The 13,878-nt window shown below is 41.1% G+C and overlaps 2 protein-coding genes across 8 annotated transcripts in view; one reads left to right on the top strand and one right to left on the bottom strand.

Annotated features, from left to right (window-relative positions):
- Nucleotides 1-10,776, bottom strand: part of cerk (ceramide kinase) — a 46,143-nt gene extending 35,367 nt beyond the window's left edge. The window contains exon 1 of the mRNA XM_085768981.1: nucleotides 10,476-10,776. Coding sequence (XP_085625107.1) covers nucleotides 10,476-10,662 — 187 coding nt within the window. The 5' untranslated portion in view covers nucleotides 10,663-10,776. The remainder of the gene's footprint in view (nucleotides 1-10,475) is intronic.
- A 2,480-nt stretch (nucleotides 10,777-13,256) lies between these two features.
- tbc1d22a (TBC1 domain family, member 22a) overlaps nucleotides 13,257-13,878 on the top strand; it is a 127,234-nt gene continuing 126,612 nt past the window's right edge. For 5 of the 7 annotated variants that reach the window (XM_085768638.1, XM_085768634.1, XM_085768633.1 and 2 more), the window contains exon 1: nucleotides 13,258-13,473. In XM_085768638.1, the coding sequence (XP_085624764.1) occupies nucleotides 13,412-13,473 (62 nt within the window). In that variant the 5' untranslated portion in view covers nucleotides 13,258-13,411. Of the gene's footprint in view, nucleotides 13,474-13,878 lie in introns of all 7 variants that reach the window. The other 2 variants (XM_085768636.1, XM_085768635.1) reach the window with 2 other exon arrangements.

The raw sequence follows: 13,878 nt of genomic DNA, 5'->3' as shown, positions 1-13,878 counted from the left end.
GCATTTTGCCTACTGCGACCAATAGTTAACATTATTTCATGTTACAATGAATATTCTTAAAGCAGAAGTGAGTGATCCGGTCGTTTTCGCTAATGCTGCGTTCCAGGCCGGCTTTTGAAATCGTAAATTACAGCTTCAAGTCACAACTTACGACTTTGTAGCGTTCCAGGCAACCCACCCATGTTTTTCCGACCTGTTTTACCTGTGAAAGTCACTATAACGGCCACTCGTAACTTCCGACCCGTGAACTCGTACCAGATCAAACTGATACAACTTCACAGGACGGAAAAACACGAGTCTACGAGTTTCCTTGAACGCACCATAACAGTCCTCGTCCCTACGTCGCCACATTCACGGCGTCCCTTGGCTGCACACACAGCCCTGCATGCCGTTCTCTCTCCTCATTGGATAAAAACTGTAGGATACGATAAATGTTTTCTCCTCGGCTCAGAGCAGAGCAGAGTGACTGACAGACCCGTGTTTCAGTCCAAACACTCTATGTTAGTGATTGCTGTCGGAAGATATAACTATTTAAGACTTATATTAACACAAATATATCACTTACTTCTGCTTTAATATTTACAAAGGCCTACAGGTCCTTCGGCTTATATATGTCACGCTAACTATCACCTATGGATGTTTACAAAAGGTCTTAAGAGGTGTATCTAACACAACCAGGTCAATGAGGAAATATATTCTTTAAGATGTTGATTTAAGCACTCCCTCTACGCACATGTACACAACTGTGTGAGTTAAAAATCCAGTAGGAAGATAGCTGGGACTCAAATCTACTTCAACGGATGGTGTAAAAAGCAGTGTAACATGTAATACTGTGAGTTTGACTTCACTGACAAAATAAACACAGTATATTGAGCAGGGTGTTCTATGCCAAAGATCATTTCATGCAAGCATTAACAGACGAGCAAAAGCCGATTATCTCGGGTAAAATGTTGCATGTCGATCACGACGACTGTAGTGAGAATGAATCTAAGATTACAACAAATTAGATTTGAGATAATTCAACGGGAAATCTTGCATTTTATGTTTTTTCTTTCATATCTAAGAACCAAACTTGAGTTGTGCCAAAACACTGAGAGGAATACATTAGAATATCTTTTCTTTCATCTAACACATTCACACGTTTGTTATCAAGCTCTCTACCTTCAGGTGAAATCCAAAAAAATGAAAAATGTATGAAATAGTTTATACAAAATTTCAAAAAAGCATTCATCAGTGAGTCAGTAAAGCTCGTGTCCCTCCCCCTGCCTCTAAACAGGATGTTCCTTTATACAACTTGGTCAAATTAACCCCAGAAACCAGCACAAAGCCAGCAGTCCCAGTGAACTGTGATGGGGAAGAAACTAGAAACAATAGCTGACATTCCCACTTTGTAACACTGCTCCAATAACCCTGCCACACACACACTCACTGCAGAATAAACACACATGCTCGCTCACTTATGCACACACACACACAGAAGTACACAATAATCCCATCACCACACACACATCGAGAACACATACCCACACACAAATTCCCCACTTTTTAGCTTGGTGCAGTCCCTAAGCTACATGCTAAGCCCTCGGCCATACAAGGCAGATCCTCTCTGCTCTGCGCTGACATACTTTTCTTTGTGCTTGTAAAGAATCTTAGCCCTGGCTTTCAGCCAGTGAGCACTGCCTATTCATACCACAGGGCTCAGTGTGTTACTGAGAGCCGGAGAGGTCTGCTATCTGCAAAAAGTCAGCTTTTCAGGCACAGAAGGGGGAAAGGTTTATTCTCTGATATCTGTAACGTGCTCTGCACTTGAAGGAAAGCATTCAAATGTTTGTTTTCTTGCTGTAAAGCCACAGTGATACCTGAGAACACTGATACAGAAGGCAGGTTTTATTTCAGGTCATGTGTTCGCCTGCAACTCCCCTTCATTTCCTGCAACCACTTTTGACTGAACATCATTATTTATTATTTTATTTTTTTTATTTTTTTTACATTTACTTGTTTTTTTGTCGTTTTATAAATCAAAATTTGACATCACTGCAGTTACTCCAAATAAAAGGCGTATGACAATTAAAAGGACCAGCTCTAACATCTCCAGGAGACAAACAAACTACAAATGATCAGTCACTACGAGGGTCTAGACAGCACAAAATTAAAAACAAACATCAATTGTCATTTCCACAACATTCAAAGCACAAGTGATGAAATTAGTGTGACCTGGAGCATGACACACTCTGTTTGTGTTGCTGACTCCATTCTCGGATGAGCTCAGTGTAAACACTAGAGACTGCCAGGTGATATTGATGTGTTTTTCTTATAAACCCATGGAGTTTAAATTGTGTGAGTTGAGAAAAATAACTTTTTCAAGTTATATCTCCTGATGTGCCAGAGGTATTGTTAGTATAGACATAAGCTGGATATCATTTCATATTTCCAACTGACATGTTATCCAATCACCTGGGCTATGGCTAAAACAGTGAAGTTACATTTATCATGAAAAATCAAACTCGTAGATTGAGTCTGGCTGCAAAAGTCCTTTAAAAATCTGATGTTCTTACACTTTTGGATGAAACAAACACGGTATAAAGCAATGCATGACGAAAAAACGTGCTCTTGTCTAGGTATTTTTACACAAAGCTGTCAGGTTTAAGTTCAGGCTTCACTTTCCCCCTCACGAGAGGGTTCAAGTTGACCACCATGGGAACAAACACCAAGTTCAAAGAGAGAGTCACGTGAAATGGGGACAAGAGGCAACACGGAGCATGATTCCCTAAGCCTGGCATGTGTGACTCCGGACTTCAAATTCTGGCAATAGCATAGCATAGCTTTGCCCCGAGCACGAATGTAATCCCTCGCTCTGGCATTGTTAGTGCCTTTCTCTACTGAGCCAGAAAGATCCAAGTCCTCCGGGCCTAGGGTGCGACTGCTTTCCATTGTAACCACATGCGATGGATTAGCACCTGCTCTGCAAAATGAACACAGTTAAGGAGCCGTGACCAGTTTGCAGATATTTGAACTGGATCTGGATTTGTGATGTCTACACCAGTGGCTTGTCACAGATTGCACATGTCTAAGGTTGCGACTGTCTTGGGAGTGATTATTCCCTCTCAGAGACCTATTGGTAGAAGAAAATACACATTTTTGTGTAAAAGAAATAAGTGTTTTCCTGCTCTCCATGTGATCATCTGATATAATTTGTAATCTGCACATTCTATCAGTCCAACTAAATCCTACATAGTCATAGTGTCAGCACTGACCACCTGTGATCCCTGTTCTACCGATGGCTCCATCATCGAATGTGAGAGCAGTGATTGCTCTAATGGTTTGCCTAAGTACGTCATATTAAGAAAAGGAGCTGTGCATTAAGTTTAAAATCAGTGAAGTGGCCTTTTATCTCCACAGAGAGCTTAAAGTCCTGCAGGACTCACTGTGGATTGAGAGCCACAGGCCCTGGCAACAACGGTATCCTATAATATGGGAACAAAGAGAATCTTTGTGTGAATGTAATGGAGCTCAGGAGGTCAGTTAAATTCAGCTCTTTTGGTGGAAATACAATCCTCCATGTAATTCAAGAGTACGGCTCTGAAGAGGAGCTGTTGTTCAATGTGGCAGACATTGTGAAAGGAAAGAGCATTGTTGTACATTTTTGGTGTACAAAAGCTTATAGCTTGGTGGAAACCATATGTTACACTACAGTAGCCCGCATTTATGTACTTCCCAAAGCACTGATATGTACCCTGAGTGATGCCTCTTTAGTTTCTAACTTTCTTTTTGCTATTTTCTTTCAATTTGGAGGAGGTGAGTTCAGTTAATCCCTCACCAGCTTCCCTTCACTGTACTTCACCCAAAATCGATACTCACCGTCATGCCAAGGAAGGGTTTGGAGAGTTATCAAAACGCTTTTGGAGTTCCAGGGTGGTCCGGCTGGCAACAGATTTTCATATAATGGCGGCAGATAGAGTTCACTTATCATCATACATCCAATGGTTTACAACAACGAACAAACATCTCGCCGACAATTCAAAAGTGAGCACAATCCGGCGCCAATATATGAAAATCCGTTGCCAGCCGGACCCGCCCTGGAACTCCAAAAGCGCTTTGATAACTCTGAAAGTTCTGCAAATCCTTCCTTGGCATGGCAGTGAATATAAAATTGGTGAATTATCTATTTTGGGTGAAGTATCCCTTAAAGGACAATTCCAGGCGAATTCAACTCGGGGGTGTATTTTCCTATCATTTTAGGTCTAAAAGAAGGAATCTGAAGATTTTCAGTTTAATCGCTCCTGTTTTGCGGTAGTTGCGTCTGTCCCCGCATCGCCACGTCAGCAATGAATGGGAGTGGATGTAAGTTCCGCTGTTTAGGCTGTTTACAGCCCTCAAAGCCGCAATTTTTTTCCACAGACAGCGTCAGATGGCTACTCAAACATGCACCGAGAAGTTTATTTACTTCAAGCAAGCCGACATGTTTGTAAAACTAGATCTAATTCAAAGTCTCCCGGAGTCTCGCGCGAGCCCAAAGTTGCAGTGCTGGTGTATTCAGGCGCAGTAGGAGCTACCGCTTGTGTCATAAACACAGGAATATCAACTCTGGACTTGCTTGAAGTGTACATTTTTTTCCACAGACAGCGTCAGGTGGCTACTCAAACATGCGCCGAGAAGTTTTTTTTACTTGAAGCAAGTAAAGAGTTGATATTCCTGTGTTTATGACACAAACGGTAGCTTTTCCCACTGCACCTGAACACACCGAGCACGGCAACTCTGTCTCGCGCGAGACTCCGGGAGACTTTGAATTAGATCTAGTTTCACAAACATGTCGGCTTGCTTGAAGTAAATAAACTTCTCGGTGCATGTTTGAGTCGCCATCTGACGCTGTCTGTGGAAAAAAATTGCGGCTTTGAGGGCTGGAAACAGCCTAAACAGCGGAACTTACATCCACTCCCATTCATTGCTGCCGTGGCGATGCGGGGACAGACGCAACTACCGCAAAACAGGAGCAATTAAACTGAAAATCTTCAGATTCCTTCTTTTAGACCTAAAATGATAGGAAAATACACCCCCGAGTTGAATTCGCCTGGAATTGTCCTTTAAGGCTGGACTTCGGGTAACTTCTTAACCTTTGTGGCAGGTAAAGTAAACACCAGCATGCTAGAGACAGCAGTTCCCAGATCATCTAGCCTATACTGTGCTCCTTAGTTTGCATTACTCATTTATTCCTGTCCTGTTTAATTGGTAAATTCTGTACATACATTCCTGTGTCAAAGTTCTCCACAGTTGTGACATCCTACCACAAGCATTGCTCTTGGGAGCTGGAGCTATGATAGCAAGTATATTTCACCTGTGACATCTGAATGGCTACTTTAACTGACTTTGGTCACAGTTCTTTAAGATCAGAGAAAATTAGAACAAAGTTTAGATGATTATCTGGTCCCATGAGCACCTGTTGTAATGTTTTGACTGGATCCGTGACCCTGCTCATCCTACTTCCCCAAAACAGCATGGCATCCCACTCGACAGGATTCCAGTGAAAATACTGACAACTAACGGCAACATAACGCCGGCAGATTCCTCGTCACACACCATGGATGTTGTGCATGTGAGTGATAAGGCGACCCAACCCAGATTGTATCGTGAACATTAATGTTATATATAATAAGTGGGTGAAAGATTTGGAAATTATTGTACAGAATCTCATCTTAACTAAGTATATCTTATGCGTTCATGTTTGCACGGGAGACTTTATGTTTGTTTGCATGATATCTCTGACAGCACTGCGCCTTCCCTCGTCTTCCTTTAGTCCTCTCTGACAACAATGAGCTGTCATCATATTCATATTCTGCCGTTGTCCTCTGCACCCCTCCCTTTACACCGCGAATCAATATGTAATCCCTTTATTGTTACTGTGGTTTGGCGCTGACAACGTGTTAGAGGACAACCTAATGCAAGCTTAAGGAAACGCTTGCATTCTTAGGTGTTCCCACACTATGTTTTTTTATGTCATTCCTGTTTTGCATTTATATATTGTATTCCAAGTAACATGCAACACAGGTGCAACAGAGGAGATAAGACATAGCTAAGGGAGAGAGACTGATAAAAACTGTTTATGTTTTTGGGTATTCCAAATAATACTTGAGCATTTTTGGCAAGTACATCAAAAAATGTTAGTTATAGTCAAACAAGGTGGGTGGTTTTACCATGGTGAGGATACTTCTGCTCATCTTCATCACTCAACCAAACCAGGACGTCATCATCCAGGTCATTGATTCATTCCGTACAGTAATTAGCTTTAGAGGTTCCGACTAAGTCGCAGGTAATTAAATACAATTAGTGTAATGAAAGGGCCTGTATTGTTGCCAGTAATGCGGTATGAACCTGCACAGTTTGCCCGATCTCCAGCTGTCGTTTCCCTGGCAGTGTTTATTTCTCCGTATCTCTCTACCTCCCTCTGCAGCCGTCTCTCAATGTACAGACAGGGCTGTGCATTGAGCACCAGCTTTAGATTACAAAGCACAGATCTGCCTGGGTACACATGGCAGTAAGCTGTCAAACAAGACGTGGATTTCTCCCAGGCACAATGGGTTTGTTAAGCCAATGCTTAGGCAAACAGATGGAGAAGAAAGGACAGCCAAGGTGGAAGGTAGAACAGGAGAACAGTCACTGGGGGTGCAGTGATACCGCTAGCTCACTACAGTACCTATGCCAAATGTGACAGGCAGCACCAGTCATTACTTTTAATATGAAGTGCAGACTTACATCCCTGTAAATGTGCTGCAATTGGATTGTTAGCGATTCCAACAATTTGCAAAAAAAAAAAAAAATAAAATCAAATTGCAATTATCTGGGCAAATGTTGCAGTTGTGCCATGGGTCACAAGCAGGGCCGTTGCTAGGAATTCTGGGCCCCCTGAAAGAATACTAAAGTGGGCCCCTACCCGTGACTTTTCCACTTTTTTTCTTAGACTATGTACTATGTATGATCATTTTGTATTTAGCCTACTTTTTTTTATGCTAATGCAGCATTACTATGAATATTATTATAGAATTATAGAATAATTCAGTCATACAAAGATTAGACTACTGGGTTTTTTTGTGGGCCCTACTGGGTGCTGGGCCCCTAGAGTTATCATCACCTTTCTCCCTACAACGGCCCTGGTCACAAGTTAGGAAGGGAAATCTTTAATTTAATTTCACTGAAAAAACAAACAAACATGTATATATTGCCAATTTTTTTGCAGCCTCTATGGGATGGATTACCATGTGACTTTGTACAAACATCTATGTTCTCATGAGTTTGATGAGGGCGACACCAACATGTTTTCAGTGACAGGTATCCACAACAACTGAATGCTGTGCCATCCACTTTTACAAAGACATCAAGTTCCTTCTAAGGCTGATTTGTCATCATGATAATGATGGTCTGGTTTATCCACTTGTGCCATCATCAGGTTACCTAATACCAGTCCATTTAGTCTCAGAGTTGCTAGCATAGCTGTAGACATTTTTGTTTTTGAGGCTTAAATGTGGTTGATGAAAAAAAAAAAAAAAAAAAAAAAGATCATGTAGCTTTTGTTTTTGCTTCTTATCAATATATGGTTTATAATGTAGGAAATTCTGTGATGCTGATATCCTCTTTCAGCCTGATTTCCCAAATGTCCAGTTATCACTACAAGTGAATCCGTCACTGTAATACATCAGATATGTATTCAGCTCTGCCATACGGGGAAACAAATATCTAAACCCCCTTCTGGCCGAGAGAGATATACACGGCCTGAGGAAGTACTCCTCGCTAAGCATAATGATTTGCAGGAACAGGGAGACGCTCTCTGAAGCATATTCCATGATTTATTCAAGATTTTCGTCAAAGATGGGAGCATGCATTTACTCTAGATTTGCTCCATACTCAGAGGCCGTGCCATCTTGGAGATTGGATTTTTGTATGTCTGTGTGAGTGAGTCTTTGTGTGTATACAAACAGCATTCCTGGCTGGGATACCCTGTCTTGTGCACTACTCAGCACATCTGACTGATAGATGCTCCGATTCAACCAAAATCCACTTAAATGTCAAGCATCAACATCCACTAATGTCGGGTAAGCCAAAACATCAAGGACGTTGTGATGTTCCCCCGCTCATAACGATTCCTCTTGGCATTTATGGCTCTCGTGTCAAGTTTGATGTTAGGAGAGGTATATTGCGGGTAAAAATGGAAAACACAAGCTGAGGAGAACCTGTCAAATTTGAGTCACGCTGCATGATTTTCCGCTACCAGCAGAGATTAACTTCTGTCTCCTCAGAGCTGCAGTGGACTCACTGATTCTCTTAACTTCTAAATGACTTCTACTTACTCCTACTTGATGGGAAAATCTAATTTTTTTTTGGGACCAGCTCATGTTTGTCACTTTTTTTTGTGTGGCTTTTTTCATTTTCAGGAAGTCAAATTGAAAAAATCTCTACCCTGCTCCTGACTTGTTATTTGCTGTATTATGCTTTCTGCTGAGAAGGAAGTGTGGGATGTTTGAGCAGCGCATGACATAAATCAACAACATGCGTAGTAGTCCAAGTATAAAGCTTTTGTTGTTTGTAGACGCAGATACGTTACGGAAAAATCCCCGTCACCACCAACCCTGTCTTAGCTCTGGTGACTGATTAACCGCATCGTAGGCTACTGACCACTAATGATAACCTGGCTCTGCTCTAAGAAAACACGTGCAAAAGAAGTAAACATATTTCACCATTTCAGTTTGCTAAAGCAACTTAAGAGTCATATGATCTGAAGAATGAGGTGACACCATTAACAATGAACTTACTGCATACTATTAGAACTGGCAGAGACTCTTTGCTACCTTCTAACTCCAAGGTAAACTGATCTGCTCTTGTGCCAATGATCGTGGGGGGGATTTCTGATGTAACTCAGTTGAACATTGACTCAATAAATGAAAGTCTTTATGGCAGGTTATTATGGAGCGCTTGATACCACTTTGAGGAAGGTCAATGGCCAGGTTTAAACTCAAGTGTGCAGTGCCAGCTGTAATCACTGCACTCGATGTGGTACAGTAATTGCAGACCAGGGAACTCATCTAGATGAACAAACATTAGCCTCGGGGGGGTTGTAAGGACGTCTGGATTAAGTGGAAGTTGTCTGATGCAAAAGATGGAAAGGATCAAAATTTGTATGACAACCATAAAGACAGTAATATAGACTCACAGAGACCAAGATCAATGCTGTGAATCTCTGTAAGTTTTCTTTACTGACACTTTACTGCATCGGGTTGCACAGCTATTCGTCAACACACAGGGACTTTCCCCTTGAACATTTTGAGGAACTTTGTTCTTCTACCTGCATCTCCACAGAGGAACCAGGACCTACACTAAATTCCTGCATGATTCTGAGGACAACCCCTCCAAAAAAGCCCCCCACTTTAGAAGTTCAGGGAACTTGATTGTTGTGCTCAATGTCCCTGATGATCACTATTATACAGCGGGTTTGGATTTACACTGATTTGCATTACTGTGTACCACAGTTATGCAAATAAAACATTATTCTGTTGATGTATCATCATCACTCTACATTGTTGCTTTTACTAATCACATGGTCATACATGTTTAATCACACTGTAGCCTAGTTAGCTCCACAACAGTTAGATACAGCAGCTAGATGTATTATGATATAACTACTTTAATTCAGCTGAGTATAAATCGCACTTATACTAAATCTAAAACATATACAACTGACTAACTTCTGGGTAAACAGTTGGAGACAATGATGCATTTGTGTGCAGTGCAGAGACCCTCACTTCTTTTCTTTTTAACTTGGGATGTAGAATTTCATTCCTTGTCTGCTTTTTTCCTTATCAAACTCTCTGGGACAAAAATTCAAAACTTAGTGACCCAGCTGAATTCTTGACTGTTTTTAATTAGTTTCTAAAAAGCTCACACCTTTTTTGGGGGAAGATTTTTCAAAGAGCTCACTGGAGCAGAAAACAGCTTTCATGAGCGAGTTAATGAAAGAATGAATGAACTCCTTCCTGGGAGACATATTAAATAACACTCGACCCCTGGTCGTGGTTGCTTGTATGACAGGGAGCCACCTAATTATCTCTGACTGAGAACCCACCTATGTGACCTGCTCTTGTAGGTGTACAGACCCCAACTACAGCAGCTACATGACCTGACTGTTGCTCCCTCAACATGTGCATGATCCTGATAAGGAGAGCAGAATAGGAACACAGCTGCTTCTGCATGGGTGACAATGGTTATTAACAGAGGGAAGATGATTTACTGGAGGGAAGTAGCCTACAGGCTTAAAACTGACTATTGTAAATAAATGTATTTGCATAACGTTTTACCTTTTTTAAACTGTTACATATTTTGTAGGCTATTATTAGGCTATAGCTTATTAGATAGGGCATTTTTTTCTGCCATAGGCCTACATTTCCTAAGTTTCCAGACATGACACAAAAGCTGTTGTCAAACTCATTCCTTACCTGTTTCAGATTCACTGCTGATGTCTGAGCTTCGTTTTCTGCTTCCCTCAATTTCCTTCCAAGCCAAAACACTGCGATTGAGAACAACTTCAACCTGTCTGTGCCTCTGGAAAAGCTTCGAAGTCAGTAACCTGGGCTGTTTCTCCATCATGTCGTTGGTTTTATGTTGTCCTTCGATGATCCTCATCCATAACTTTGTCTCGGCCCGCAAAAGCGAAGACGCGTTTGAACGCGTGTGGTGTGTTCACCCTGTGTGTGTCCGCCGGCCCAGGCTGTCAGGAGAGCAGCGAGGATTTAAGACAAAGATCGTGTGTGTGCAAAGATGGTTCACTCAGTAGGAAGACGGAAACTGGCCTACTTTCCATTCTGCACTGTCTTCCAACAGGCAAAAATATAAATAAAAAAGAGAGTCTGTGCTTTTCAATTCATTTGTGCTTGCATTTTTTTTTTTTTTTTTTTATGAATGAATGAATGAATGAAAAAAAAAAGCAAGTCCTTAAACATGACAGAAAAATAAATACAACAACTGAATAAAGACTGACAGTTCATTTCATATGGGCTGTAAAATCTTGATAGCCTATTCTACTTTGATTTTCTGGAAAGCAAAACATTTACTGTTATGGCCAACTGTGTTAGAGTAAATGAAAATCCAATCACCCATGGGAATATAATTAAACATATTTGATCATACTTTGCGGACAGTGTGCTGGCTTAATATGTGTAATCATAGACTGCATGCTAGTGTTTCATTGTCAAATATGTTTGATGGTTTAATTTCTGTTTATTTATGACTTTATGTGTGAGGCTGTTTTGGAATCAGATGATGCCCTACTGACCCAATCTAGTAATTTAGCATCTTATAACATGATAAACAAAATAGAACAATATAAGATAAGACAAGACTAAATAGATTTTTTTAACTGTAAAAAACAAAACTATTAGGACATTTGCGACTGTCCATTAAAACCAACAACACCTGAAAGCAGACATGACGTTTGCTGTTTCAGAAAAAAACACAGAGTGACAGCTCTTCCTTTTTTCTCCTGTCTGCCTCAAGCCTGTGGAACAAACACTGCATCAGCACTTTGCATAAACACGTAGCTCCAATTTATGACTCAGAGCATTTAGGTGCCTCCCTGGTTCCAGACCCAAGAGCTGAATAATAGCTTTGACCTGACATACCCATCAGACAGTGATAATTATGAGCCCAAAAATGATGACTAAACTGTGTTTAACTGCTTTGCACTGTGCCTTCAGCTCAGTGGAAACTGAGCTGATCACAAAGTGGAAAATGGAAATATTGTCACAATAAAGATATTTTATCATCATTTTATTACCATCTGCTTTATTTGTTTTAGCATTTAACTGTAACTGTGTGACAGGGAATGAGAGATGTGAAGTCATTCTGCTTCACATAGGCTAGGTCTGAAAAAAACAGTTCCATGTCTCATGTCCTAAAACTGCTTTAAACCAACCTTGTTAGTTTTTGTAATCAAACCACTGATATCAGTGAGTGCATCAAAGTTGTCATTTTTTCTTCACATATAGATTTTTATTTTGTAGCCTATTTGTGACCCTACCATCAATGTTCCCTCTAATTTTCGAAACTCCTGAGCAGAAATTCAACTCCCCTGATGACCTGCTTGAGCGACTGTGAGCGAAAACTCAAGCGTACACAGTACGTCCACATGCTGGCGCTATGGCCTCACCTCTCCAACTCCAAATATCAATACAATTGGCTATTACTATTATGATTAATAACAGATTATTTTGACAGCATTACCTATACTCCATATCTAGGTCAGTTACAGTTAATGATAACAAAATACAATATTGTTTTGGCAAAATAGATTTTGCATTTATTGCCATACAATATGAAAAAAATACCTAACATCAAGTTGGTGTCATCAGCTCTTGGCACAGAAGCATTCTTGATATTAACAGTAATAATAATTCTCAAGCAAAAACTTAAATCATAGTTGCACTACAGACTACGGTTTAGGTCATGAATTTCACAATTCAAAGCGCACATTAGGGAGAAATGGTCATGGATATTTGAGTGTGCAACTTTTTTTGTCTTCTGGGCAAAGAGGTGGGGAGCAGTGTGCAATTGCACAGTAAAACACCTTAGAGGGAACAGTGCCTACCATGAAATGAATGAAAATTTGTACTTCACTGTTGAATGTGACAGTTGTTATTTATTCAGTTACTCACTGCATGTATTGATAAACATCAGTTTTGTGTCAGAAGTAAAACATTTATTTGATAGCCCATTTTCTTTCACATCCTCCTGCTGCACCTCCTGTTATTGTCCAGTGTTTGAGGAACTGGCTTGTTGATAACAGTAGAAAACTTGTCAGTCATAAACCACCACTGCATCCTTTCATATGAAAACAATGTAGGCTTTTTTTTTAGAGAGAGAGAGAGGGGGGGGGGGGGGGGGGATAAACATCACGTATAAACCCCCCATATTTCCAAAGTTATGCCTGAATAATAATGCATAATAGGACTTTCTAAACAATAGTAAAAGGCTGTGAATACAGAGGTTTGGAGATTTTATAGAAATTGTAAATACTGGTGATGGTCACTATTTTTCTTGATGTGCCTGTGGTCCTGATGCTGGTGGTCTCTCTTTTGACTGACACGCAGTTTGTAGTTTCTGTCAACAAAGCAAAGACAGCGGGGCATGACGCTGGCTGCCTCCTCGAGCCACCTAACAGCATATCTCACTTGTGATTGGCTCACGGGGGAGGAAGTGTCGCTCCAGCCAATCAGAGCGGCGCTTGCTCACCCATTAGGCACTATCAACATGGCAGCTTTCTGAGTTTTGGAGAAGGGGGGAACCTGGTGTAAATAAACACGAATTTCACGTTACACAGACAGCGACAGCGTTTGGGTTTTTTGTGTTAGGACTGGCCGGAGCCGCGGAGGGGAAAATGTCGAGTGACGGAAACAGGAAACAGTTCTGGAAAAGAAACGCAGCCAAGGTTCCTGGCAGGTGAGTGACGTGTTCCCTCCTGTCGGCTAGCTTAGCATTAGCTAGCCTCACTGAACTGACGCTGCACTGTTGAGCTTCAAACGCAACTTTCACTTGCACTAACCGCCCTGCTGTGTTTGCACAAAGTGTGCGAGTTCATCGACCCGTTTTGTATGAATGCCCATTGTAAATTACCCTCTCAGATAGTTAACACCTTGCTACTGTTAGCTGGCTAAGAGCTACGTCGCTAGAAAGCGGCTAACACTTAAGTAATTTACCCATAACGCACTCGCTGAGTTGTCATGAAATGATGCAGCAACCGTTGTATATGACGGAGTAGCTGTGGTCAACAACACATTCATGCCAGTTGTGTTACTCTAAGCTGCAGTAATAGAGTTTAAACTGGTATTGTTTTGGGATGACAAG

This window comes from Trachurus japonicus, chromosome 23 (genome assembly GCF_045865225.1).
Source record: "Trachurus japonicus isolate A0001 chromosome 23, Traja_1.0".
Taxonomy (NCBI): domain Eukaryota; kingdom Metazoa; phylum Chordata; class Actinopteri; order Carangiformes; family Carangidae; genus Trachurus; species Trachurus japonicus.
Note: the sequence above shows the minus strand (reverse complement) of the source record. Positions and strands in the feature narration are given on the sequence as shown.